Here is a 25,228-nt window from a genome sequence, read left to right as displayed (position 1 = left end):
ACAGTGAGATCCCATTGAAGAATTTTAAGCAAGGGAAAGATGTGATATTCTCTGAGCTTCAAAATGACCCCCCCTGGCTGCCTGTAGAGAAAGGACAGAAGTGGGCGGAATCATCAGCGAGGAGGCTGTTGCTGTTGTCCAGGGGATGGAGCTCAGGGCCTGGCTGGGAGCTACAGCCAGGAGTTGGGGATGAAGTGGAGAGAGAAGTGGATGGTTTGGAGACGTATTACGGGAGTTGGACAGTCCCGAAGCCACACTCCCCAGATCTGCTTCCTCTGTGGACACCAGATGAATACTTCAACCCAAACCCAGCCTTCCAGGGCCAGGCAGAAGAGGCCCAGGCCAGCCTCAGCCTTACCTGGCTGTCTGCAAGTAGAGCACGGTGTTTTCACCCTCATAGGTACAGGAGGCTGTCACTGCCATGACCAGGGCCGGCAGGCCACTCAGCTCTGAGAAGCCATGTCCACCGCAGGCCCTGCGACACAGCTCAGCCCCCTGGGTGCAGAAGTCTGTTATCATGGCCTTTATACCTGAGCTCAATGCATGAAGCTGCAAGAACCGGAAGGGGGTCAAGTGGTGTAAGGGGGTCCTCCAGTGAACACCCATGCTTCCCACTTATTGAATGCCTACTGTGTGCTGAGGTACGAATTGTTTCCTCAGTTCATAACTTTGTAAATGAGAAGGCTGAGTTTCAGAGAAGTTATGTGACTTTCCCAGGGTCACACAATGAGGCCATGTAGCCATAAGGTCAATAAGATCAAAGGACAACCCTCCAGGCCAGTGTCTCCAGGATTCTGGAATGCATGCTTCCCCGGTAGGGCTTGCCACCACCCAGGAGTTATGGACTTGGATGGCAGGCAGAGAAGTTGGGGAGCTGGTGTGTGAGGATGGAAGTCCACCATCAACCCACTGGGTTGTAGGGAGAGCTGCCAAGCAGCTGACCTGGCTTGAGTTTCTGGTTTTTAAAAGTTCCTAACTATCTTCAGACTTTTAAAGTCCTTGGGAGGAAGTTCGTGTCCCTTAACCTCCCTGCACTTCACTTTCCTCATCTGTAAACCTGACTCGAATGGCACCTGCCGACCAGTAAGGGTTAGTGAAGCGATGCTTACAAGGGCCTGCACAGACCGAGCCTTAGTGGATACGCAAGGCCACAGTCCTTCATAGGAAACCTTGGGGACAGATGTGTTTTAGAATCAGAATAATTTTTTGAATTTTAGAAAAGTAAAGTAGGACACTTAAGGTTGACCGTATATAATAACCCTGAGGAGTCTGAGGAGCCTTAGTGATCACACACATTAATATTTTTGCTGCAAAACGTATTCACACTCTGTGGGATAAATCAGGTCAGTTCAGGTCAAACCATGCCACCAAATGAGCTCTAAACAGCTCTGTTTTCAGAGCTTTTTGGGTTTCAAATGTGCATCAGGGCTTGTGCATTTGTGTTCTATATACTATGTGTGATTATTTCCTCTAACACTTCTGGAGCTTTCTGGGGGCCAGATGGGGATGGATTTCTGTGTTGGGGTACAGTTCCCCCTGGGTGCCCCAGGATGTTGGAAGGCTGAGGAAGGAGACAGTGGAAGGGGCCCATGGGAGTGGAACCAAAGAGAACGGTCTCAGCTACCCTAGCTCCTGCCCACCAGCAGACAGCAGGTACCTCAGGCAGATGGCTGAAGTCTTTGTCCAGAATGGCTCCGTAGGACCTTTGAAAGAAATCCAAGAGGCTGTTCACCACAAATTGGAAAGCGTAGGCTGTGGCCAGCTGAGGAAAGAGTTTCTGCTGCTGCGTCTGATAGTCTAGGACTTTAGCTTCTGGTTCGCTGAGGACAAGAAAAGTGGAAGCTTGGGAAGATTGCATGTGCCATATTCACCCTCATAAAGCCTTCGAAATGGACCATTTCTATATCTCACTACAAAACTTGACCTGAAATGACATGAGGCTAGTAATAACCTTTTAAAATCCCACCTAACATGACTATCCACTCATTTTACTGCAGAAACATCGACATTTGCTTATGGGCGCTGCCACTTGTGGGTGAAGTTTACAAAATTATAGCATATGCATCATGTCATCCTGCCAAAATCTGGAAAGTTGTGAATTCTAATACATCTGGTCCCAAGGATCTTGGGTGACGGGTTGTGGCTCTGTACTCCTGATGATGTGAACCTCGACCTTTTACCACCCAGGTGTACTCACTGGGTTCTGGGAAATATGTTGTGCCTAATCACTAACTCTGAGGATATGAACTCGAGTCTGATAGAGTCCCAAGGTAAGGACTGCGTCTGCCTTGCCCATTGTTGCGTCCTCTGGGCCTGGGACTGTCCAGCATGTAGGATATGTGGTAAATATTTGTGGGTTGAGAAAAGACTTGATAGTGAGAAGTCTCCCATGACTGATGGGGAGAAACCTGGAATCTTTTCTGCAGGCCAGCAGCTGGGATATTTCTGTAACCCAGGAAACTGGGCTCCAGACAGGATATCACCAGCGGCCCCTTCTTCCCAGCGTCCCTGTTCTCCAGAGCAGACACCTTCAGCCCAGCATTTTGAGGCCTAGGGTGGCAAGGATGCCTTGGGTTTGCCAGGGGAAAGGACCCTGGGCTATGTAGCAGGCGTGCTTTACTGCATTTTACTCTCAGCACCACCCCGAAGGACTGTGTCTGTCATTCCCTCTTTTGTAGATGAGGAAGCTGAGAAACAAAGGTAGGATGGCTAGCCTAAGCTCCCACAACTAGCAGGTGGCTGAACTCCACGTGGCCCCCAGGGGTGTCTGGCATCTGACCCTCAACCCGTTTTGCATCAGACTCCTGGATCCTTGAGCCCATAGCATGAAACCCCACCAGACTCTGGAGCTGGATGGTTTCAAGTTTCAGTCCTGGTGATGTCACTTTTCACTCTGCAAGTGGAAAAACTGGGACCCAGAGAGGGCAAAGGACTTGCCCAGGCTCACTTAGCAGAGTTGGGATAGGAGCTGCCAAGTTGAAGTTGGTCCTTCAGCACCACGGGTTCAGTCAGTTTGCTGTGCCCAGCTCATCTCTCTCTCCTCCCCCTGTGGCACCATATGCCCGGGCTGCATTCTGCTGCATTCTGGGTGTGTTTATTTGGAACATATTTATTCTATAAAATGATGTGTTATTTACCTGAAATCCAGATTTAACCGGTAGTCCTGTATTTTCATTTGCCGAATCTGGCCAACTATGTGTGCGTGTGTGAAAACAGAAAATACATTCTTTGTTGCTTGGTGCCACAGAGTAAAGGCAGTGTCAACCCTACACAGCCATCCATGTGTGAAAAAATGGACCCAGACTTGGACATACCACAGTCAAATGTTGACGTTCCCAGCCAGACAGAACCAACTTCAGGCTGTGGAGTCTGATGTGACAGTTGGGCTTTGCCAGACACTATTACTCATACCCTGTGATAGAACAAATTTAGGAGCCACAGTCACCTGCAGCTTGGGCACCAGCTGATGCAGACACAGCTGTAAAGGACCTTGTTGGGTTCAGACTGAGTCAGGTCTGGTGGTGCAGGGCCAAGGACACACAGTCACACAGTCTGATGGGGCCAGACGCAGACACAGGTCAGGCCAGCTGATCAGCCAGCCAGAGTTAGGGGCCAGGTCTGGGTAGATGTGTAGGCATTGAGGGGTAACGCTTGCTCCCAGCACCCTGCTCTGGTGGAGGGGACCTTGTCAGGGCCAGGCACCATGGGACAGAGATGTAACCTTGTCTGCACTGGTCAGCCTCTGGGTGTGCCTTGCCTGGGCCGGAGCTGAGATTGGCGGCGGATGACAGAATAGCGAATGGCGATGACGCAAGCCTTCTGCAGCTGGGGTATGATCTCTGGCAACAGCAGCTCCACCCGCGACACCACCATGGAAAGGTAGTTGCTCTGTGCTGTCCCGAGCTTGACGTAGGTGCCATCTGGCAAGACCTGGTAGACCAAGAACAGGTGCTGGGTCTGAGCCGAGGCTCCCCCGCCTGCCTTGCACCCTGAACAGGGCCCCCATGTCCTACAGGAACCACAGTCCTCAAACTGTTTACCCAGAGCAGACACAGTCTTCTGTTTAACCAGAGCAGACACAGCCAGCTGTCACCAAAATGTGCTCTTATGGCCACGCTGATTGTTAAAAGTGAGACATCTGTGCATTTTGCTAAAAAGCCACTGGCTCAAGTGTCCTGCTTTGCAGCTCCTGTCCTGAGATACCCAGGACCTTTCAGTAGTCCATAGCTGAAGGTATTACCTGGCAAAATGTGGATCTCTAGAACTTTCTCTAGCACCTGGCTGATGACTATTCAAGTGACCGATTGTGTCCAGGCCTCACTTGGTAAACGTGCATGTCATCCTCAGCCCCATCTGTCGTCTCTTCAGACTGCCTTGCCACCCACGCCAGGGTTGCCCTGCCTCCGAAGGAGGCGAGCGTTTACCCACGAGAACTCTGAGGCTCAGGGGGCCAAGAGACTTGCCCAAGATCACAGCTCCTAAGTTGGGGTTTTACAGGTCTGTGGGACACCAGAGCCTGTGGGGGAGAAGTGCCCCAACTCAGCCCTATGCAGGAGAGTCCAGAGCCAGCAGCAGCCCGCAGGGGGCTGTCGTCCCCTCTCCAGGCAGTGCAGGCCTGCAGACTCCCTAGATACCTACCTGTGCAAAGCGATTCAGCATATTTTCTCTGGGGATCCGCACATGGTCCAGCCGCAGGAAGCCATTATCCCTCCTGTTAAAGTCCATCGTGGGCCCAATGCTTCCAACAGTGACTCCTAGGAAGGATATGGAGTTGGTCAGTTGAGTGCTTGCTGTGTGCCGGGCACCACGCCACCACGCACACACACACTCACACTCACACACTCACACACTGTAGCTCCTGAGCCTCACAGCAGCCTGTGACACTGAGGTGTTATTGTGACACTCATCAAGCTGAGGACAGACATGCAGAATCTTGCTCAAGGTCACCCATCTAGTTAGGACCAGGCAGTCCAACTAGACCCCTCCCTGCCCCAGGTCGACACGCCCCAGCTTTTTCCATGGACATCTAAAGCCCCTAGACAGTGAGAGCTGGTAGAAGATCTCCTTCTGGCTGAAGTCACGGAGGGGGCAGCAGGGCTTACCTGGCAGTGGAGTGTGGTCCTGGAGGCTCCGGATGGGCACAATAAAGGCATGCATGCCCCGCCGGGCTCCTGAGCAGATCAGCTGGGCCTGGACCAGGGCGTGGGTGGCTGACCGTCCCACTGAAGGCAGAGGTGAGAGGCTGAGTGTGATCCCTGGTCTGTGAGACCCTGGTGCACAGAGCAGACAGGCTAACCCTCTCCATCAGAAGCCTGGATGTGAACTGGTCTGTAGTGGGTGAGGAAGACCAGTGCGGTGGCATGGGGAAGGGCGGGGTGCTTTGTGAGGCCCAGTGGGGAGGTGGTTTCATCCGCCTCAGAGAGTGTGGGTCAGGAGAGGATCGCAAGGAGCTCTGAGGGTGAGGGGTGTTCTCACGGGTGTCACATGGGGAAGGGTGTGAAGGCAGAGCGAACAACATGATCAGAAGCTTGAGGACTGGGTGGGCTGGTTGGGGCTGGCCTGCGGAGGAGGTAGCATCCAGGACACAAAGGGATGCTCATTCAGGGTTTCCCTCAACTCACATGGCCTTGACTTATTCTTGGAAATGTCTGAAACCACCCAAAGAGCTGTAATATGAGTGTCTGATTGTAGAATACACTGGGTTGGAGAGATTTACGAAGAGCCGTAGGGCGGCAGGTGGTGTAGGGGCTCGTGTCTATGTCAGATTTGTGTAGCAAGCACCCTGCAGTGACATAGGCAGGGCTCCCATGGGGCGGGGAAGCTCGAGGAGGCTGATGGAGACACTGAGGGGATCAAAGCTGTCGGAACCCTTTGGGTGCTCCTTCTGAATTGAAAGCCTGAGAAAAGCTAGGAGCCCAAATGCAACAGTCTGGGAAGTCTTGTCTCCTATTAAAGTTTGGTTCTACCGAACGACGACTGTCTACAACAGTCTTCTGACTGAAGTGTGTGTGCCCTCGAGTCACTTTCTTTGGCATCAAGGAGACAGGACCTTGATGTCAGAGCTGCTGGGGTATGTATGTGAGGATTCATGGCATGAACAGGGGTCCTGTGTCACAGGGAGATGCGCTCGCCACTGCCCCCACCCACGAGGGGAAGAACTACCCCGCAGAGAGCCAAATAAATCTAGCAGCGACTTGCTTAAGGCACTGAAATAAGCAAGTTTTTGTTTTCTCTGTTCTCAAAAAACTGTTAACAAGCGACTCTAACATCAACCTGATTATAATAAATACAGATAATTACCATTTATCAAACTCCAGGTGGTGCCAGACCCTGTGCTGGTGCTTTCCAGTTCTTACAGGACAGGGTGGTGAGTCCCAATTTCCAAATAAGGAAACCGAGGCCCATAGATCTGAGCGACAACTCAAGGTTATTGGCCTGGAGCAGGCAGAGCTGGAGTTTAAACTCTGCCTGATTTCAAAGGCTGGTTACTTTTTTCTGCAGTTTTGACAGCACTCATTCTCATTCCCCCTTCTCTCTCTCTCTCCTTTTCCGTCCTCTCTCTCCCCTCTCCTCCCTCTCTGTCCCCTCTCGCTGGTCTTGTGTTTCTCTCGGCTCTCTGCCTTTTTTTCCCTCTGTTAGTCTCTCACCTCTCCATCTCTCTTTGCTTTTTATTTGGACTCCTTGATTCATTGTATATATTTTTTGCCATGTAAGTGTTCATCAATGGGTCCCCAAGTGCCACAGATGTGTCCTCGGAGGTGTATTATTCTCAAATTGGAGGCAGAGGCCCTCCATGAGCCTGCTTCCTTGGGACTTGGCCATCACCGAGCCTCAGAGAAGCACGGAGCAGCATGGCACAGACGCCACCTGGCGGCCACAGGAGGTGCAGTGCTGTTAGCCTGATTGGCACCAGTGGTGGGGCAGGAGCAGGGGCTGGGAGGGATGTCTTTCCCACTCTAACCCTGGCGCCCTGTGCTCTGTGTGGTGGCAGCTTTGGGAGATGAGAGGAACTGGGATTGTGGGGAGTGCCAGGGGATAGGCCATGTCGGTGTGGGGGGCAGTGTGTGTGAGAGGGGCTTTGGCCCTCACCCCTCAAAGGTTGGGTCAATTTCCTCAGCTACTTCGAAGTTCCCTTGGGGCCTCTCAGCCACTCACTGATAAAATTCTTCATAGCCTACCTATTTTACAGACTAAGAACCTGCGGCTCAGAGAGGTTAATTGACTTGTCCAAGGTCACTAACCTAGAGCAAGGAATCAATCTGAGGTCTGTCGAACATCAGTCAGTGATGCTCTGCCATCCTGCTTTGTTCTCCTTGGGGACAGATGGGGCTGGGTGATAAATGGGTACTCACGGTCGCCCGGCCACCATTTGGTGGCAGTTATTGTGGGGCTATGCACCACAAACTCCTGGGTGTCTGCACTGTAGGTGGCTTCAGTCTCCAGTCCCTGAAGATACGTCCCTTGGAATTAAGGAGGGGAGTTAGATATCAGGCCAGGGTGGGATTCTCACCTGGGGAGCAGTGTCCAGGAGGGCTTGGAACTCTCAGGCTGCAGCCCAGTGTCACTCGGGGTACCTCACAGCTGTACTAAAAGGGATTGCTCTCCTTTTACCCGTGGGCTGCGTGGGAGACCAGGAATGGTTGCTGACTTTTCCAGAAGGAAAGACTTGTCCCACCGTGAGCTCATACATTGTTTGTATGAATTAGAAAAGGACACCACCCCTTCCTCCAGACCCTTGTCTGCCATCTGCACTAACGTTTCCACATTCAACATACTAATCTGTGACAACTGAGACCTGAATGGGCCCCGGCATCGTGCGCCACAGGCAGCAGCTCTGGCTTACCGTGTCCCAGTTCCGTCTGGGCGTATGTTGGGATGATCTGGAACGTGTGGCTGAGCGGGGCCCATTTGGCTATCTGCTCCTCCGAGCCCAGGCTCCTGACGGCTTTCAGGAAGATGTATTGTATACTTAAGCCCAAGTTTCCAGAAACGGCTCTGTGGGGGAAAGGTGCTGTGGTTGAGCAGCCCATCAGAGCCAGGGTCTCAGGGTCTCAACAGTCTCAGGTTGAGCAGCCCACCCAAGCAGGGTGCACGAGGGGAGGGGCACCTCATGTCCTGCTTTCCCAATAAGTACTGCCTTTGTTGGGGAAGATAGCTCATGGGGTTGGGGGCTCTGAGTAATCCCGGGTGAATTCCTCTCTGGTGGGGCTGCCCTTGGAGTGAGCACCTTATAGCATAATGAAGTTCACGACTCTGTTCCAACCAGCCCAGGCGCTGTACTATCATCTGGATGTGGAATGTCCTCTTAACGGCTGCTTCGTAACGCTCATACCGGTTCATGAAATAGTTATCCTTCAGATTAAACACTGGGTCACTGTGGATAATGCTCTCTGCCAGGAATAGACAACAGTACGCTCAGGGACCTGAGTGAGGTTCTTGTTACCTTCAAATTTTTCCACCCACTTGCCTCATGGTTGTGGAAAGCAAGTCATACTACTGTCATTTGACAGATGAGATGACTGAGGCCCAGAGCTGGGAAAGAGACTTGTCCAAGGTTTACTGAGCTATGCAGTGGGCGGACAAACACCGACATCCTGGTTTGGTCATCTGCTGCCCAGGACTCCTCTATCCCTCAGATGGGCTTAATATTGGCATGTTAAAGATGCCTGAGAGTTCAGAGAAATGAGTCTGTTACAGCCGAATTTTGAGAATAAACCTTGCTATTTAAAGGAGGCAGACGCCCTTTCCCCCATTCTCCTCTTACCGACTTTCCTCCGGAGGTCCGTGTTCTGGGCACCGCCGTCCAGGATGTTGGTGAGTCTTTCTACATCGAAGGACTGCTGGCGCCTCTCACTCTCTATGTCCGGGTGCACTTTCCTGCTCCAGGGATCCCCCATCGATACTCGGTGCACTGGGCTGCCCATTCTAGCCTGCGTCTGCCTGCTGTCTAAGAGATACAGTGGCTTTCCCTAATCTGAGGTTTTGCTTTTGATAGTAGTTATCCAAGGTAAAGCGTGATCTAAAAGTATTAAATGAAACATTGCAGTAATGAACAATTGTGGAACATTCTGCGTAGCACGATGACATCTCTCGAGTTCAGCTCCACTCTACCCAAGATGTGAAGCATCCCTTTGCGCACATCACCGCCCCATTAGCCACATGGTAGCAGTCTTGGTTACTCGATGGGCTGTCGGCATCCCGGAGCTCGTAGTCGAGTCACCCTTGTTTACTTAACAATAGCCCCAAAGCACAAGAGCAGTGGTGCCAGCAATTCGGACATGCCAAAGAGAAACTGTAAAGTGCTTTATTTTTACATGAAAAGGTGAATACAGTACAATAAGATTTTGAAAGACCACATTCATGAAACTTTTATTACAATATATTGTTATAATTGTTGTATTTTATAATTCATTGTCACTGTTAATCTTTTATTGTGCCTAATTTATAAATTAAACTTGATTATAGGTATGCACAGGAAAACTCAGTGTATATAGGGTTCAGCATCATTGGCGGTTCTGGGCATCCACAGAGGCCATGGAACAGACACCCCGCGGATAATGGGGGGCTGCTGTACTTCTGGCCCGGCTGCTCTGAGCCACGGTGGTGTTCAGAGCCTGTGTGCAGGAGGAACTGCCCAGGGCTGAGTGTCAGCCGGGGGCTGCTCGGTGGAGGAAAGCAACTCCTCTTCAATACTCACTGCCGCTCCACCCCCACCCTCCTCCCTTTGGGCGCTGAACTGTATACCTGACCTTGTTTTGTGTCCTGTGCAAAATTGCTTGATAAATGGTAGTTCAGTACGTGTTGGCCAAGATTTGGACAGCAACAGATCACAGAACTCATGCTCTCCCCAATGCAGCTTGTGTTGCAAGCATTGTCTGGGGAGATCCTCATAAAAAGTCAAAGACGGTCACATTTGAAGAAAATTAATCTTAGGGAGATTAATTATGTAGCCTCTAGCTGCCTATCTGTAGGTGGCCAGACACTGGATGAGGTCTGGTCACAAAGCACATGCTCTGTCCACGATATAGCCCTGCCTTGGGGGCTGAGTGAGGGAACCTGGGGTCCCAGCCCCCTGGTCCCCTAAGTCCTGGGCTTATTTGCCCATTTCTGTGAGCCTGGAGGGGGACTGTGGAGCTAAGGGGAGGCAGCTTGCTTCTGGCCTCTCTGTGTGTCCCTCACAGCCAAGGTGGACCCTGCATCCTCCACAGGGAACCCCTGGCCTTCCCCACAGTGAGGCAGCTACTGGGTGCAATGTGTTCTACTTCTCAGCCTCTCAAATCCATCTGCTCCTTCCATCCCTGGGGCTGCAGCCATCGTCTGTTACCTGGCCTCAGTGTCTCTCTGGTCCGTTCTTCCAGCTGTCCAGTGGACTTTTATTTTATTTATTTATTTTTAAATTATTTATTGATCTTTAGAGGGGAAGGGAAGAAGAGAAGAAGGGTAGGAGAGAGGGAGAGAATATCGATGTACGGTTGCCTCTCATGTGTCCCTCGCTGGGAACTGGCCTGCAACCCAGGCATGTGCCCTGACTGGGAATCGGACTGTGATCCTTTGGTTCACAGGCTGTGCTCAATCCACTGAGCCACACCGGCCAGGGCGCCCAGTGGACTTTTAAACTAATTGTTTTCCTCCCTTGCTTGGAATTTGCTCCTCGAGTCCCCAGCCCCTTCCCTCCCCCTCTGTGGCACGGAGCTCATGCTTGTCCTTTACTCCCACGCTTTCCCTCTGCTCTGTCCCCTCCTGTTCCTGCTCGGCCCCAGCCTCCAGGGACCCTGCCTCTAAGAAACCTTCCTGACCGCGGCGCCCTTCAGGGCTCCCGCGCGGTGCTATTGGAGTGGACAAGGAAGGGTTTCTTATTGACTCAAACATCCCTCCCCCAAGGCCATGCGAGCCCGAGTGGCTCTGCTGCTTCTTGGGTCCTGAGAGCTTACCTCAGAGGAGGCACTAAATCCTTTCAGCAGGCAGCCACTGCTTGGATTCCCATTCTTTTTCACCTGCAGATACACCGCTGTTATCATGAGGACAGGTTTATGGAGAGGGCAGGAAGGGAGGAGACTTTTAAGGCAGGGGTGTCAAACTCATTGTCATCGGGAGCCACATCAGCCTCGTGGTTGCCTTCAAAGGGCTGAATGTAGACCTCCTTGCCCTTAGTTAAGGAGTGGTGACATTCATATAGTCCTAAAATTATATTTGGCCCTTTGAAGGCTACTGCAAGGCTGATGTGGCCCTTGGTGAGGTGAAAATGAGTTCCACACTGCTGTTGTGAGGTCTCGACAGTCCCACATTCATCAGCAGGCTTCCAAACCGGTGCCCCTGCGGGGAGGGAGCTGGGCCGTGGGGATGCTGATGAGGGGCCTGGCACGTCCGTGGGGCCCCCTGGATTCCTGCGAGGCCACCTAGCCCTTCTCCTCTCTTCCTGCTCCACCTCTTCTCTGCCTCCTGCTCCCTCTTCTCCAACTGCTGCTGCTTCCAACTGCAGTGAACACTCAGGAGTCCAGCCCTCACCTGCAGCCTCTGCCAGGGCTGTCCTGTCCCTGGAAACGCTTAGTCTGAAACACTGTTTCCCTGATGTCCTCAGCTTCTCAATGGCCTCTTTCAAGTCTTTGATCAGTCACCTTCTCAGGGAGCCCACCCCCACCACCCTGTTTAAAAGTTCAAGACTCCTACCCCAGCATTCCCAAACACCCCTGCTCTTCTCGACTTTTTCCTTTTGCCTCGTCCTACCATACAGTTTAGTCCGTTATCATGTTTTTGTTTATTGCCGTCTCTCCCTACTAAAAGGTGAACTCCAGAGGGCAGGGATCTTTGTCACCTTCATGCCGTGGCTCTAACACTTAGGCCTAAAGGTGGTATCTAGTAGATAAGTGTCTAGTGAAAGAAAGCAGACTCTGAGTCACTGGCAGCCACGGGGAAGGACTTCTTAGGTGATCTGGTTAGTGACCCCCCCTCAACCCGGATTCCCTGACTCACCTCTGTCCTGTGTCTGCACTGCAGACCTGGCCTGGCCCGGCCTCCCAGCTGTCCTCCTCGGTTTCCTGTGGGTGGCCCAGTCCCTTTCTCCTCCCCTTGAACGGAGGAACTGCCCAGCTGTCTCAGCTCTCAGCAGTCCCCAGCTGAGCTCACTGACTGTTCTCTCCTGTCCCCAGGTCTCCCTCCAGTGGGTGTGACCGCAACAGTGCCCAGCCCTGGGGCTGCCCTGGGGGGATTGCTATGAAGAAGAAGCAATTCCATTGCTGGCACTATATCCTAAGAACCCTAAAACACCAATCCAAAAGAACCGATGCACCCCAATGTTCATTGCAGCACAATTTACAATAGCCAAGAGCTGGAAGCAACCCAGGTGCCCGTCAGTAAATGAAAGGATCAAAAAAATTATGGTACATATACACAATGGAATTCTATGCAGCAGAAAGAAAGAAGGAGCTCCTACCCTTTGCAACAGCATGGATGGAACTGGAAAGCATTATGCTGAGTGAAATAAGCCAGGCGGTGAAAGACAAATATCATACGATCTCACTGCTAACAGGAAGCTAAACAACAAAACAAACAAGCAAGCAGAATAAAAACAAGGACACTGAAATAGAGAACAAGGAGACAGTGACCAGAGGGGAGAGGGGAGGGAATTTCAGGGGGAAAGGGGAAGGATTTATAGGAACAAGTATAAAGGACACATGGACAGCAACTAAGGGGGGAGGAAAGGGGAGGGAGGTGGGGGGTACGGGGCGGGGGTGGGCTGGGAAGGGAGTAAAAGACAGAAAACTGTAGCTGAAAAATAATTTAAAAAATAAATTAATTAATTGAAAAAAAAAAAAGAAGATTAAAACAATGCGACAATTGCATGCAATGCCTGACCCTAAAGTGGATTTTGTACTGGTTAAAGAAAAGAAAAACATTCCACGAAGGAAATGATTAGACCAACTGATACTATGTCATATGCACAGCGGAGTAAATAAAGGTGGCAATGTAAATATTGTTATTTACAATAAAAAGTTCCTGTATCAATCAAAAAAAAAAGTAGAAGCTGGCTAGATGGCTTAGCATGAAGCTGTGGAGGCAGCTCCGTGAGTGCCAGCTGCTCCACCTTGGTCTTCCTCTGCTTGGCCCTGCCCCACAGAGCCTGGGCCCTGCAGAATACACACACTTGGACGCGGCATGAAGAAACCCCACAGCCCCCAGCCCGAGTCCAGAGACCTCGGTTCAAATCCTGAAGGTGTGACTAGGTTACTGCCCCTCTCTCCAAGGTCCCCTCCTTTTATCTGTAACTTGCAGTTTATGAAGAAAAGCTCTTGGTAAATGGTAAAGCCCCAAGCATTTGTAATTTGAAACTATTACAGCTTTCTTGGTTCCCCATAAGAGAATTCTTAATTCCCAGGAGCGATGTTTAATGGTGGCACTTCTGTTGCTGGGACAGTCTGCTGGTGATATCTATGGGCTGGGGTGTGAGCCCTTAGGTGGTACGGGATGCATCAATTTGTTTACGTGTCGATATATATATTTTGAGTCCACAATGACCCACACACGGGGGTACGTATAGTAGGAAGCAAAACTAAACTAAACTAAACTGTTCCCTTGGGAAGTTTCTGGGCTGGGGTTGGGGGCGGCTGGGGAGACAGATAATCACAGTGGGAATGAGCAGGAAAACCTAGATAGGATACTCACAACCACTTATAGTGAATTCATAACTTTTTGAGCTGAAAAACCTTGCCCTAAACTACAAGGTCTTCATTAACCCCAAGCATTAGTGTTAGAATTGAATCAAATTGAATAGAGTTGTTCCACACCCAGTTGGTGTCAAAGAATTGGAGAATTCGTTGTTGGTGTGGAAAACCACAAATTTGGTGTCAAAAGTGGTCCTAGAAAGAGTGACCTTGGTACCCTCCCTATGTTGGTGGCTACTTTGTGACTATCGTTTTTTGTTTAAATCACAAATGAAAGCAAAGACTGGGTTGCTCTTGGTCACCAATGCATTCGCGGTCCCAGCCCCAGCTCAGGGCCTGGCCCAAAGAAGGTAACGCAGCAAATCCTTGGTGGACGAATGAATAAACAATTGGCAGGAGCCAGCAGGATTCCCCAGAGGGCATCTCTGGGGCTTTGACACTTTTTTAAAGTTGGGTTTGTGTGTGTGTGTGTGTGTGTGCCCAACCTATTTGTACACGTTTTCATACCCCAACATCAGACCCGGCCCTCCAGTCTCAAAGCTGAATTCCTTGGAACTACTTGTATGAACAAGCTGTGTCCCCATCTGCGTTTCTGCAGTAAGCCTGCTCTTCCTGCTGCCTCTCCTCATCTTTCCTGATGATTTGTGCCACCCCGAGCCATTCAGGAATTCAAGCTCATGCCCCAGGAATGTAAAAGGCTTCTTTTCGTGAAAGGATTGCTCTGTTAGGTGAATGTGTGTCCTCTCTCCCCATGTTTTTGCTCTAAAATTTGGCTTTTCCCATTACTATTCTTACGGCCCTAACCAATGTTCTCTGGACAAATATTTTAGGACCATCTTCAAATACATTGAGCACTGCTTGGGGTGGGACCCAGAGGGAACCGGATTTTGGGGAGTGGGGCAGGATATTTATAGGTTCCTCAATGACACTGCATAACAACCCTGGAAAGTAGGCCACATCTCCCAGTTTTGCACCAGAGGGAACAAACTTGGAGAGGCGTGTTACTCGCCTGGTTTTACACAGTAGATAGATCATAGAGCTGCAATTTGAGCCAGGCCTCCTGGCAATAAAGATTGACATTTCATTCATTTGTGCAAGGCTGAGAAAGAAGTCAAGGGGCCTGGAGCTGCTGTCCTGCCAGGACTTCTAAGATGTGGTGACTCGGGTAGGTGCCCTCCTCTCCTGGGTCTCAGCCTCACCATCTGTGGTTTGGAGTGCTCACTCAGTACAAGGCCCAACAGCTCCCCAGTGTCCCCAAGGCAGCATCTAACTTGTGTTTTCAGAAAGAAGCAGGGCTCAACTTTTGAGACATCACTCAGCAGGCCCTATTGGGACTGGGGACCTGGGCCCCTGGTCCCCTATTGCTGTTGGCAGTGGCTGTACACAAGGTGGTGAACAGTGTTCAGTGAAGGTGGCCTTGACCCCTTGACCCTCCTGTTTGGAGGGGGAAGTTCTGGGTTCCAACCTGGCCTCTGCCAAGGGCTTGAGCTATCACTGCCTGTAGGCAATTGCTTAATTTCTCTCTGTCATAGTTTTCACATCTTGATTATCTTGAGATTAAGATCTTGATGGCCTTTTACCCACATCAAGACACATTATAATTAAAATGACAAAGGGTAAAGACAAAGAGTACATCTTAAAAGCAGCAAGAGAAAAGCAGTTAGATACCTACAAGGGAACTCCCATAAGACCAATTTCTCAACAGAAACTTATCAGGCCAGAAGGGATTGGCATGAAATATTCAAAGTGCTGAAAAGCAAGGACCTGTAATCAAGATATTCTACCTAGCAAAGTTGAATCAGAGGACAGATAAACAGCTTCCCACACGAGAAGTTCATCACACCAAACCAGTATTACAGGAAATATTAAAGGGTCTTCATTAAGGAGAATAAGAAAAAAATATGAATAATAAAATGGCACTAAATACACATCTATCAACAGTTCATTTAAATGCCGATGATTAAACGCTCCTGTCAAAAGATATAAGGAGGCTGAATGAATAAGGAAAGAGGACCCTTATATACGCTGCCCATAAAAGCCTGACTTCAGATCAAAAGACACACACAGACGAAAACAAAGGGCTAGAAAAAGATATTTCATGAAAATGGAAATGAAACAAAATAGAGGTAGCAACACTTATATCAGGCAAAATAGACTTTAAAACAATGGCTACAATAAGAGAAAAGAAGGACCCAGCAATTCCACTTTTGAGTATTCATTTGAAGAAGCCCAAGACACCAAACTGAAAAGACATATAGAGCCATATGTTCATTGTAGCGTATTTACAATAGCCAAGGTATAGAAGCAGCCTAAGTGTCTATAAACAGATGACTGTATAAAGAAGTGGCGCTTATATACGATGGAATATGACTCTGCCTTAAAACAGAATAAAATCTTGCCATCTGCAACAATATGGATGGATGCAGAGGGCATTGTGCTGGGTGAAATGAGTCAGACAGAGAAAGACAAACGCCAAACGATTTCACTTACATGCGAAATCTGAAAAACAAAATAAGCAGAATAGAAAAGGCTCTTAACTACAGAGACCATTTTGATGCCAGATTGCAGTAGAGTCGGGGAGAGAGGTGAACAAAGTCAAGGGATTAAGAAGCACACACTGGCAGTCAGAGACCGGTCGGGTACAGCACAGGGAATGCAGACAGTAGTGCTGTGACAGCTCCGTGTGGTGTCGGAGGGGCACCAGTTTGGCCGGGGTGATCACTCCATAAGTCCTATAAATGTCTAATCACTGGATCATACACCTGTAACTAATGTAATATTGTATGTCCACTCTAATTAAAAATAAAAAATTATTTTGAAAAGTATCGATGGTCTCTTAATACTTGGTAAATTTTGTGTTTAAACAGTTTCTTCGTCAACTTTTGAGCTGACCCTGGTTTTTATGTTTTGGATGTGATCAGCGTGGCGGACTCTGTCCAGCAGAGTCTGCCTGTTGTGGCTGATGAAGAGAATAAATGCACAGGTGACAACAATCCTGTGGAGAAAAAGGGAACAGGCACGGCTCCTCTCTCAAGGGGAGAGTGCCTACGATGCCTCGGCCACTCTCTCAAGAGGGGAGCGCCCCGACCCTTGTCTAGACAGGCTTTTATTGTTTTCCTTGGGTCTTATATCAGAGAAAAATTTATTATCTATCACATAGAATATTATTGCTACATTTTAGGTACAATCAAGGAAATGAAAAAACATGTAGAGGGGAATGGCAATGAGCCGATTAGCTCTGTCCTTGCGTAAATTCACACAGGCTTTGAAAATTACCTTGAAGATAGACGATATACATTTGTTGTTTTAGACACATTTGGAGTTTAGCAAGAGCAAGCCATAACAATCTGTATGCATTTTCTAGGCCTGATTCCTACAGGAAAGCTTGGTTTGAAGGTCTGGCTCCTGCCTACCACTTCACTTCTGTAGGTTTTCCATACAGAGCTGAGTCACATTTGCCAGGCCAAGACAAACCGGTCCCCTACAAGTCCCCCTTTTCTTTTCTTTTTGTTAAGGCTGTTGTGGTGACGCATCCCCCAAGACTTGCTACTTGCTGGTCTCTTTTGCGACCCTGGGCAAATAATTTGTAAATGCATCGTAATATATGAAACATTATTAAAATCAGTAAATGATCAGCAGCTCCAGTGACCTACTATCTTAGGTTGAGTCCATTAAACCAGGTTTAACGAGGGAGATTATCATTAAGGGTTTGAAGAATTTCCTGATTAGTTAAGTGTTGAATGTCCTGCAACTGTTGGTATAACTCCAGTTGCAAGTTATTGATTTGTCTTTTTAAATTAGTAGAAAAGACTCCTCTTAGGTGATGTTGAATATCACTCCAGGAGTATTGGCTGGAGTTCCATTGTAATGGGGTGACACACAGTTTGGAGAAACCAGGATCACAGGTCAGCTGCTGACGGGTCACTAGTGCATCCTGGCATTCACTGATCCAGTTGAGTACTGATTTCACTGCAGAAAGCTGAGTCAGGATTTCTTGATCAATCTGGGCCTGTTGAAGCATTTCTAAAGTGGAGCTGATTACGAGAACATTAACAGTTTGAACTGACCCAATAAGGCAGCAGTTGTCATGGCTGCAGTAGCTGAGACAACTATAACAGAGACAATAAGTGCAATTAAAGTGCCAACAAACCATTGGACTCTTAAAAGAGGCCAGCACATTGTTAAGCACTATGTCATTGGGATATTCCCATTCTCTGGTTACATTAACAGGCACCCATATTTGAGTTTGTCTTCTAACTATATAAACTGTAGTGAGGCTTAACTGAGTAATATTGAGATGAGTAACACAGCTGGCATATATGTAGCTTGCAGGCACAGTCAGAGAATCAATTTTTGTTGACTTATTATAAAAGACTTGAGCTGTCCCTGGAGTTTCCAAAAACAATTAAGGGTGAGAGGTACAAACTGACCCAATCTTGTTTTAGAGGGCCATCCTGATAGAGGCTTTTGTGTAAAGTGTAAGGAGGAACTAGAGGGGGATTGAGAGTGATAAATCCTCTTCTGGATAGGCAGGCCAATTATAGTTACTATGGAAAGCTGATAGTACTTACTGTATTGCTCTTTGCTTGCAGCATGAAGTCACTCACTTAAAGGAAAACACAAAATGTTAATAAGAACAGAAAAATAAACTAGTAAAAACTTAGCAACATAAACTATTCCTTGGCACTGGAATTCAGTGCTTGTTTTCTTCTATGGGCTATCTGGTTTGTTAGCTGATCAGTTTTTATTTCCAGGTAGCAGAGCTGATGTCTTTTTGGTTCATAATAAGGCTTCACCCTTTTAGCTGGAAGCCAGACAGGACCTTTAGGGATGGAAACACATACATACCCTCTTCCCTATGTTAAGAGATCTACAGGACCCTGTCAAGTACCATCTCCCAGCAGATCTCTGTATAGAACCTGAAGATAAGATGACTTTGGTTCTTTCTTCTGAAAATGTTTCTCAGTTGGAGTACAGAGTGATTCATCACAGTTTAGAAAATTATAGGTAAACATAGCTAACATAATCAAATTTTGGGAGGTAGACTCCTGACTCCCCCTTTTTTGTTTTTTAAGAAGATTTTTAAAGGTATGATGGACCCATTCAACAATTGCTTGACTGGTTAGATTGTAAGGTATTCCTGTTTTATGTTGAATATTCTAACTCTCAAGGAAGGCTTGAGTAGAGTGGGCAAGATATCCTGGGCCATTATCAGATTTTATTTGCTGAGGCTGACCTAAATGACTGAAGGCTTCAAGCCAATGGGCTTGTATATTTTTAGCAGATTCTCCTGATAAAGCATATGCATATAGGGTACTAGAGTAAGTATCAATAGAAATATGAATGTATTTGAATTTTCCAAAGGGAGCGTGATGACTGATATCTGTTTGCCAAATCATCTGAGAACTTAGTCCTCAAGGGTTAACTCCCTTGGATGGAGATGTCTTAGTAAGGGCTTGGCAGTCAAGGCATTCTTTAATAATTTGCTTAGCTTGGCAATGATAAATAAACAGTCTTTTAACTTTTTCTATTACTTTTTCTGTTCAGCTTCGGGGGGGGGGGTTCTGATTTTTGCCCTTCTGGAAGGGCTCCTTTAAGCCTTTAACCTTTGGCTTTCCAGTTTGCAGTAGGTAGTGGGCAGTCAGCTGAAAAATAGCCTCAGTTTTAGAAGTGCCATTTTTTTTCTCTACTTGGAAAGACAAGCCCTTTGCTGTTTTTGTAAGCTGCAATGAGTTAAAGCAGCAAGTTAACTGTCTTGTTTTCAGGACTTGGTAGTTCTTTAGGTTTAGAGTTTGCAAGGAAAATGGGGAGTATGAGGGGCGTTCTGCTCCAAAATGTTTTAGACAAAAATGGTCATGTGCCAAGGGCCTTTTGTGACTCAATTGACTAACCGTTCTTTCTGGGAGAATAGCCAGTTCTTTCTCAAGGAAATGATCAGTGTTTACAGGTACTGAGGTAAAAAATAATACTTAGTCTTCCATGGAGAAGGGCTAGTTCTCCCTGGGAGACAGTATACTTTTATTTTATTTTTGCAATAAAAGGTCATGGCAAAACATAAACAAGGAGGATTCTTAATATTTCTTTAACACATCACACCTCCTATCCCACTTATAGCATGCTTTAGATTGACAAATTTATGAGCACATTCATAACTTTTAGAAACAGTTTTTCTCTGCTGGCAAATGCATTTACTTTTTATTTTATTTTTTATTTTTGGTGGTTACTGCATTCTTGCAATGTGCTCAAAAGTGAGCTGTCTCATTATCTGGTGCCCTTGAAAATTTTTAGGGAGTTTGAAGAAGAGGGAGGGAAGATGCTAAGCTCAACGTAGCTTGTTCCCAGGACTGAAACAGTCCTTGGGGCTTCAGAAAGAGGATTCAGAATGATTAAAAGACACATTTTCTCATTGTTTTCATTCCTGCATTTTTTACTATCTGATGGAAGTGAGATCTTTTTCTTTTTTTTTAATAATCAATTTAAATTCTTTCTGAGTAGAATCTTTATGATGTAACAATATTAGAGATCTCATTCTATTTACTAAAACATTTTGAGACTGACATGTTACTTTTAAAACAGAAACAAAAATAAAATTCAAGCAAACCAGTATTTTCAAATTAAATCCTCTAAAAGAGTGAGACACTAGCTGTTATCTCACACTACCTGGTGCTGTTTCAATTTTTGCCCAACTTTTCCTAAATAAATAAGTCTAAAGATCCCTTATCAGGGAGATATTTAGCAGCTTAAAAAAATGCTAAATTAGCATAAAACATTGCTCTTGTTCTTTAAAGAACCCATTCTTATTGTTAAAAGGTTTCTTTTTTACTTTCGACCTCCGCTGTTTCAGATTCTGTAGCCCATTCTAAACCTTAACTCACTAGCTATTGGGGAGTATAGTGTAGTGGGTCAAACATGTATTGTTGGTGAAAACCATCAGGGAGAGCTTCCTGGTATCCAGGATACCCTAACCCCACTTATGGGTTTCAGGTTTTTCCCATGTCTAAGACTGCGAGGTGGGGGGCTCAAAGCGCCAGGTGACCAACCTTTATATCATGCTCCCTGACTTAGCCGGGAGTTAAATTACTGTGATTGGAATTCCCTATGAGGCCTCTGTACATCTCAGGGATTGACCCTAGACACCCCACAAGGAGCCTACTCACGTAGGAACACCTGAGATCTCCAGCTGGAAGGAGGAATGCCTCTTATCTTTGGCGCCTCAGCAAGAACCTGAGACACTCATAAACAACCCTGTTAACTAACTCTAAGTTCTCAAAGCAATCTTCGGAGTCTGGTTGAAACTGAAACACTCATTTACTATCTGCTTTTCTGTTTACAGGCAGGCAGAGGGAAAAGGCAGAATCAAAAGGGCTGAAAAAAGCAGCTTTTAAAGAAAGAATTCGCAGAGTCACTTGTAAAAAAAAGCTAATTGAGAGGAAAATTCATTGCTCTCTCTCCCAAGCCTAAAGCCTGATTGGGGATTGTGCTGCAAGGATGGGCTTGTGAGTGTCCTTTTTTACAGTGTGCATCTCATTGCCTGGACTTTTGCTTGCAGTTGGCAGGAAACCTAGTGTTCTTTCCTGGTCCACTTCCAACTCATCCTGTCACTAGTATCTTTGTTGCTGTGAGCACCCTTATGGCTTTTAAATGCTGGACCTGTGCCCGCGGGGTACAGTCATTGCCAGAGAGAGAGAGAGCAAGGCTTCTGCTTACTAAAGAGAGTGGTTGCAAGAGGGGGCGACCTTGGAAAGATACCCTCTTTCCCTAAAATACAACATACCCTACGCCTTCTGAAAAGCATTCGGGGTCATCGGCCTTTACCTGGGCTGTTGCACGCGTTCCACCCACGTTGGTGTGTTGACCACAGCGACTGATAGCCTTTGCATCCCTGTGTGGACACCAGATGTGGTGGACTCTGTCTAGCAGAGTCTGCCTGTTGTGACTGATGAAGAGAATAAACACACAGGCGACAACAATCCTGTGGAGAAAAAGGGAACAGGCACGGCTCCTCTCTCAAGGGGAGAGTGTCTCGATCCTTGCCTAGACAGGCTTTTATTGTTTTCCTTGGGTCTTACATCAGAGAAAGATTTATTACCTATTACATAGAATATTATTGCTACATTTTAGGTACAATCAAGGAAATGAAAAAACATGTAGAGGGGAATGGCAATGAGCCGATTAGCTCTGTCCTTGCGTAAATTCACACAGGCTTTGGAAATGACCTTGAAGATAGACGATATACATTTGTTGTTTTAGACACATTTGGAGTTTAGCAAGAGCAAGCCATAACAATCTGTATGCATTTTCTAGGCCTGATTCCTACGGGAAAGCTTGGTTTGAAGGTCTGGCTCCTGCCTACCACTTCACTTCTGTAGGTTTTCCATACAGAGCCAAGTCACGTTTGCCAAACCAAGACAAACCGGTCCCCTACAGATCAATTTCAATTTGTTGCCCCAGCCTATAGAATTCTCTAGTTAAAAAGTTTTTTTTTTTAATAAAAAGTTTCAAACCTGTACAAAAAGTGAAAGAACAATGTAATCAGACCACATGTACCTAACACCCAGATTTCACATATATCATTTTATATTCTTTGTCTTAAGGTTTTTTTTGAAATATCTTGAGACTTTCAGAAAGTTGCAAAAAATAGTACAGAATTTCTGTATACTTTCATGCAGCTCCCTCCAATGTTAACATCTTATATAACCACAATGCAGTTATTGAAGCCAAGAAATGAGCACTGATACCATCAGTACTATTAACTAATCTTCACAAATTATTTGCATGTGTCAGAAGGTTCCCAAGATCAATCCCAGTTTCAGTGATTTGCTAAAGGACTTGTAGAACTCAGGAAAGTTATTCTCATGGTTATGGTTCATTACTGAAAAAGGATATAAATTAAAATCAGCAGAGGAAAACGGCATGTAGGATGGAGTCCAGGAGAGACCAGGCACAAGCTTCCAGTCACACTCTCCCAGTGGAGTTGTGTGGACAGCATTTAACGCTCCCCGTGTGACACCCACAAGGCACTAGTAACCAGGGAAGCTCTCCCGGGCTTGGTGTCCAGAGCTATCAGGCATCAGTCATGGAGACCTGGCATGCTGATGTGACTGAGCTTAGTTATTCATCTTGAGCCCCTGCTGAGGTCAAACTGATAGCATATTCCAAGAGTTTAGATGTTACCTCCCAGGAGCTATCAAGGGCCAGTCTTTTTAAAAAATATTTTATTTATTTATTTATTTATTTATTTATTTATTTATTTAGACAGAGGGGAAGGGAAGGAGAAAGATAGGGAAACATCAACATGTGGTTGCCTGTCACATGTCCCCTGCTGGGGACCTGGACGCAACTCAGGCATATGCCCTGACTGGGAATCAAACCAGCAAGCCTTTGGTCCACAGGCTGATGCTCAATCCACTGAGACATACCAGCCGGGGCAAGGGCCAGTCTTGTCTTTGGTATGAGTAGGGTTTGAAGTCCTGCGGAGGTAGCCATGTACTGCACAATGGGTTTTGCTTCTTTTCCCAATAATGTTTTTTTTTTCCCAACCAGTGTTGGGAAAACACTTACACTGCAGGTAAGTGTCCCATATGTCCTCCAGTTGGCACAGTTCCTCAGTCCTTGTCTCTTATAACCTTGATACTTTGAAGAGTACTGGGTCAGGTGTTTTTCTAGAATGCGCTTTGATTTGAATTTGTTTTGAGATCAAGCTCTTGATTATGTTTAATTTGCTTTTTCATACCTCATGTACATAACATTTTTATTTTTGGTTACTCAAATGCATTCAGTTTTGCTGACAGAAGTTTAATTTATCATAGATAGCGTTAAATTCTATTCTATGTTCTTATTTTTATAGTTTAAAAATATTTAACTTTCATTTGCAATGTGTTCTGTGTATGTAGAAGATATGCATCTATATTCTTTCTCTTATATTGTTATTCTCTTACAGAGACATTTATTGTTATTTTGTAGAACAAATTCATTTGATAAAAGAATAAATATTGAAGAGTATTGTGTTACTCTTAGCACCTTATATATTGAATTCTTATGTTTGCTTGATCCTATTTTAGAAATATCAGTTTTGTGTCAGTAGTTCATTATTTCTGCCTTAACTTGATGTCATGTGGTGTTATAATTACCCTTCTGTTATGTTTAAAAATTTTTAAATTTGGTAGAGTTGAGCCCATCTATGTGTGTGTGTGTGTGTGTGTGTGTGTGTGTGTGTGTGTGTATGTGTAATTTTTTCAATTTCCTCCCTTTGGTATTGCTGTTTGCTTAATTTTTTAGTTGTATGTCTGTAGTGAACATATATTGCTTTGCCTGCTCAGCAACCCTTTCCTTATTTTGGTAAGAAAACACTTCTTTCCTGTGAAGAACCCACATGCTTTGGGTGGAGTTGCTTCTGCCTCCCTGCAGACGTATGGGTGGGCACATGGTTGAGTCATGATCAATCATAGTATTTTATCTCCCTGGTCAAAAGTGATTGGCCCAGGAATGAGCACATAATCCAAGTTGGGCTGATCAGAAGACCCTCTCTTTGACCACCCTGCTTCCCCAAGTGGTTCTTAGTTGGGACAGACACCTTGTGCAGTGCTTGCTTCCCTGGAGGAAGTCAGGGGCTACTGGGGTCACCCCTGGTCCCACATGGAGGGGGAGGAGCAGAGAGAGAGAGGGAAGGAGACACACACACACACCCCCTTGGTGTGGCTCAGTGGGCTGGACATTGTCTAGCAAACCCAAAAGTCGCCAGTTCAATTCCCCATCAGGGCAGATGCCTGGGCCAGGTTGGGAACACGTGAGAGGCAACCCATCGTTTCTCTCACACATCAATCATTTCTCTCCTTCTCTTTTTCCCTCCCTTCCCTTCTCTGTAAATACAAATAAATAAAGTCTTTGAGAAAAAAAGAGAGTGAAAACGAGGGTTGATACCTTGAGTCCCTGGATCCAGCCATACCTCAGATTTGACGTTACACTTTTGAAATATAAATATTCCTTTTCTTCCTTTTAAGTATTTTAAAAAATCCTCACCCTAGGATATATTTATTGATTTTAGAGAGAGAGGAGGAGGCGGGGGCGGGGGCAGACAGAAACACAGATTGGTAGCCCCCCTCTCCGCCCCCCACCCCCTTGTTCCCTGACCGGGGATCTAACCCGAGACCTTTGGGTGCACAGGGCCAGGCTCCGACCAGCTGAGCCGCCCAACGAGGCCTTCCTTTCCTTCTTAAATTCAGCTTGAGTTGTATTTCTTTTATTTGCCAAAAGTCTTGATTAATACAGTTTCACTATTTTTTTTTTTTTGCAGCGATTTTCCTAGGATTTCTTTATCTGCTGATCAACAATTCCCTCCTGAATTCCTTGGAGTCATTCCAGTCTCCCTAATATAGCTTTCCACATGCATTAATCACTTAAGCTAAGTGATTAGAGCTAAGGCTAAAATCTTGAACTCCTGAGTTCCCCCATCAATAGTGACACCTAGATCAGAAGGTGGCTTTAGGACTGGAGGAGTGTGGGTGTGCGGGGCCCTGGGCCGCACAGGGCACAGTGTGGGGGGAGGGGTGGTGGGGCGGTGCTTTTCCTGC

General features: G+C 46.9%; 1 protein-coding gene across 6 annotated transcripts in view; it reads right to left on the bottom strand.

Moving 5' to 3' along the window:
- Positions 1–12,663, bottom strand: part of ACOX2 (acyl-CoA oxidase 2) — a 33,570-nt gene extending 20,907 nt beyond the window's left edge. For 2 of the 6 annotated variants that reach the window (XM_053669576.1, XM_053669581.1), the window contains exons 1-10: positions 12,431–12,663; positions 8,765–8,947; positions 8,228–8,390; positions 7,844–7,995; positions 7,353–7,460; positions 5,103–5,222; positions 4,639–4,754; positions 3,758–3,930; positions 1,658–1,820; positions 359–549 (exon numbers count right to left, since the gene is read on the bottom strand). In XM_053669576.1, coding sequence (XP_053525551.1) covers positions 359–549; positions 1,658–1,820; positions 3,758–3,930; positions 4,639–4,754; positions 5,103–5,222; positions 7,353–7,460; positions 7,844–7,995; positions 8,228–8,390; positions 8,765–8,947; positions 12,431–12,464 — 1,403 coding nt within the window. In that variant the 5' untranslated portion in view covers positions 12,465–12,663. Of the gene's footprint in view, positions 1–358; positions 550–1,657; positions 1,821–3,757; positions 3,931–4,638; positions 4,755–5,102; positions 5,223–7,352; positions 7,461–7,843; positions 7,996–8,227; positions 8,391–8,764; positions 9,020–10,324; positions 10,410–10,931; positions 12,398–12,430 lie in introns of those variants that run through there. The other 4 variants (XM_053669579.1, XM_053669580.1, XM_053669577.1 and 1 more) reach the window with 4 other exon arrangements.
- Positions 12,664–25,228: the final 12,565 nt, after the last annotated feature.

Source organism: Artibeus jamaicensis, unplaced genomic scaffold (genome assembly GCF_021234435.1).
Source record: "Artibeus jamaicensis isolate MK-2021 breed Jamaican fruit bat unplaced genomic scaffold, CSHL_Jam_final contig_519, whole genome shotgun sequence".
NCBI classification, from domain to species: domain Eukaryota; kingdom Metazoa; phylum Chordata; class Mammalia; order Chiroptera; family Phyllostomidae; genus Artibeus; species Artibeus jamaicensis.
The sequence above is the reverse complement of the archived record's forward strand: the minus strand, read 5'-3'. Positions and strand labels throughout refer to the sequence as shown.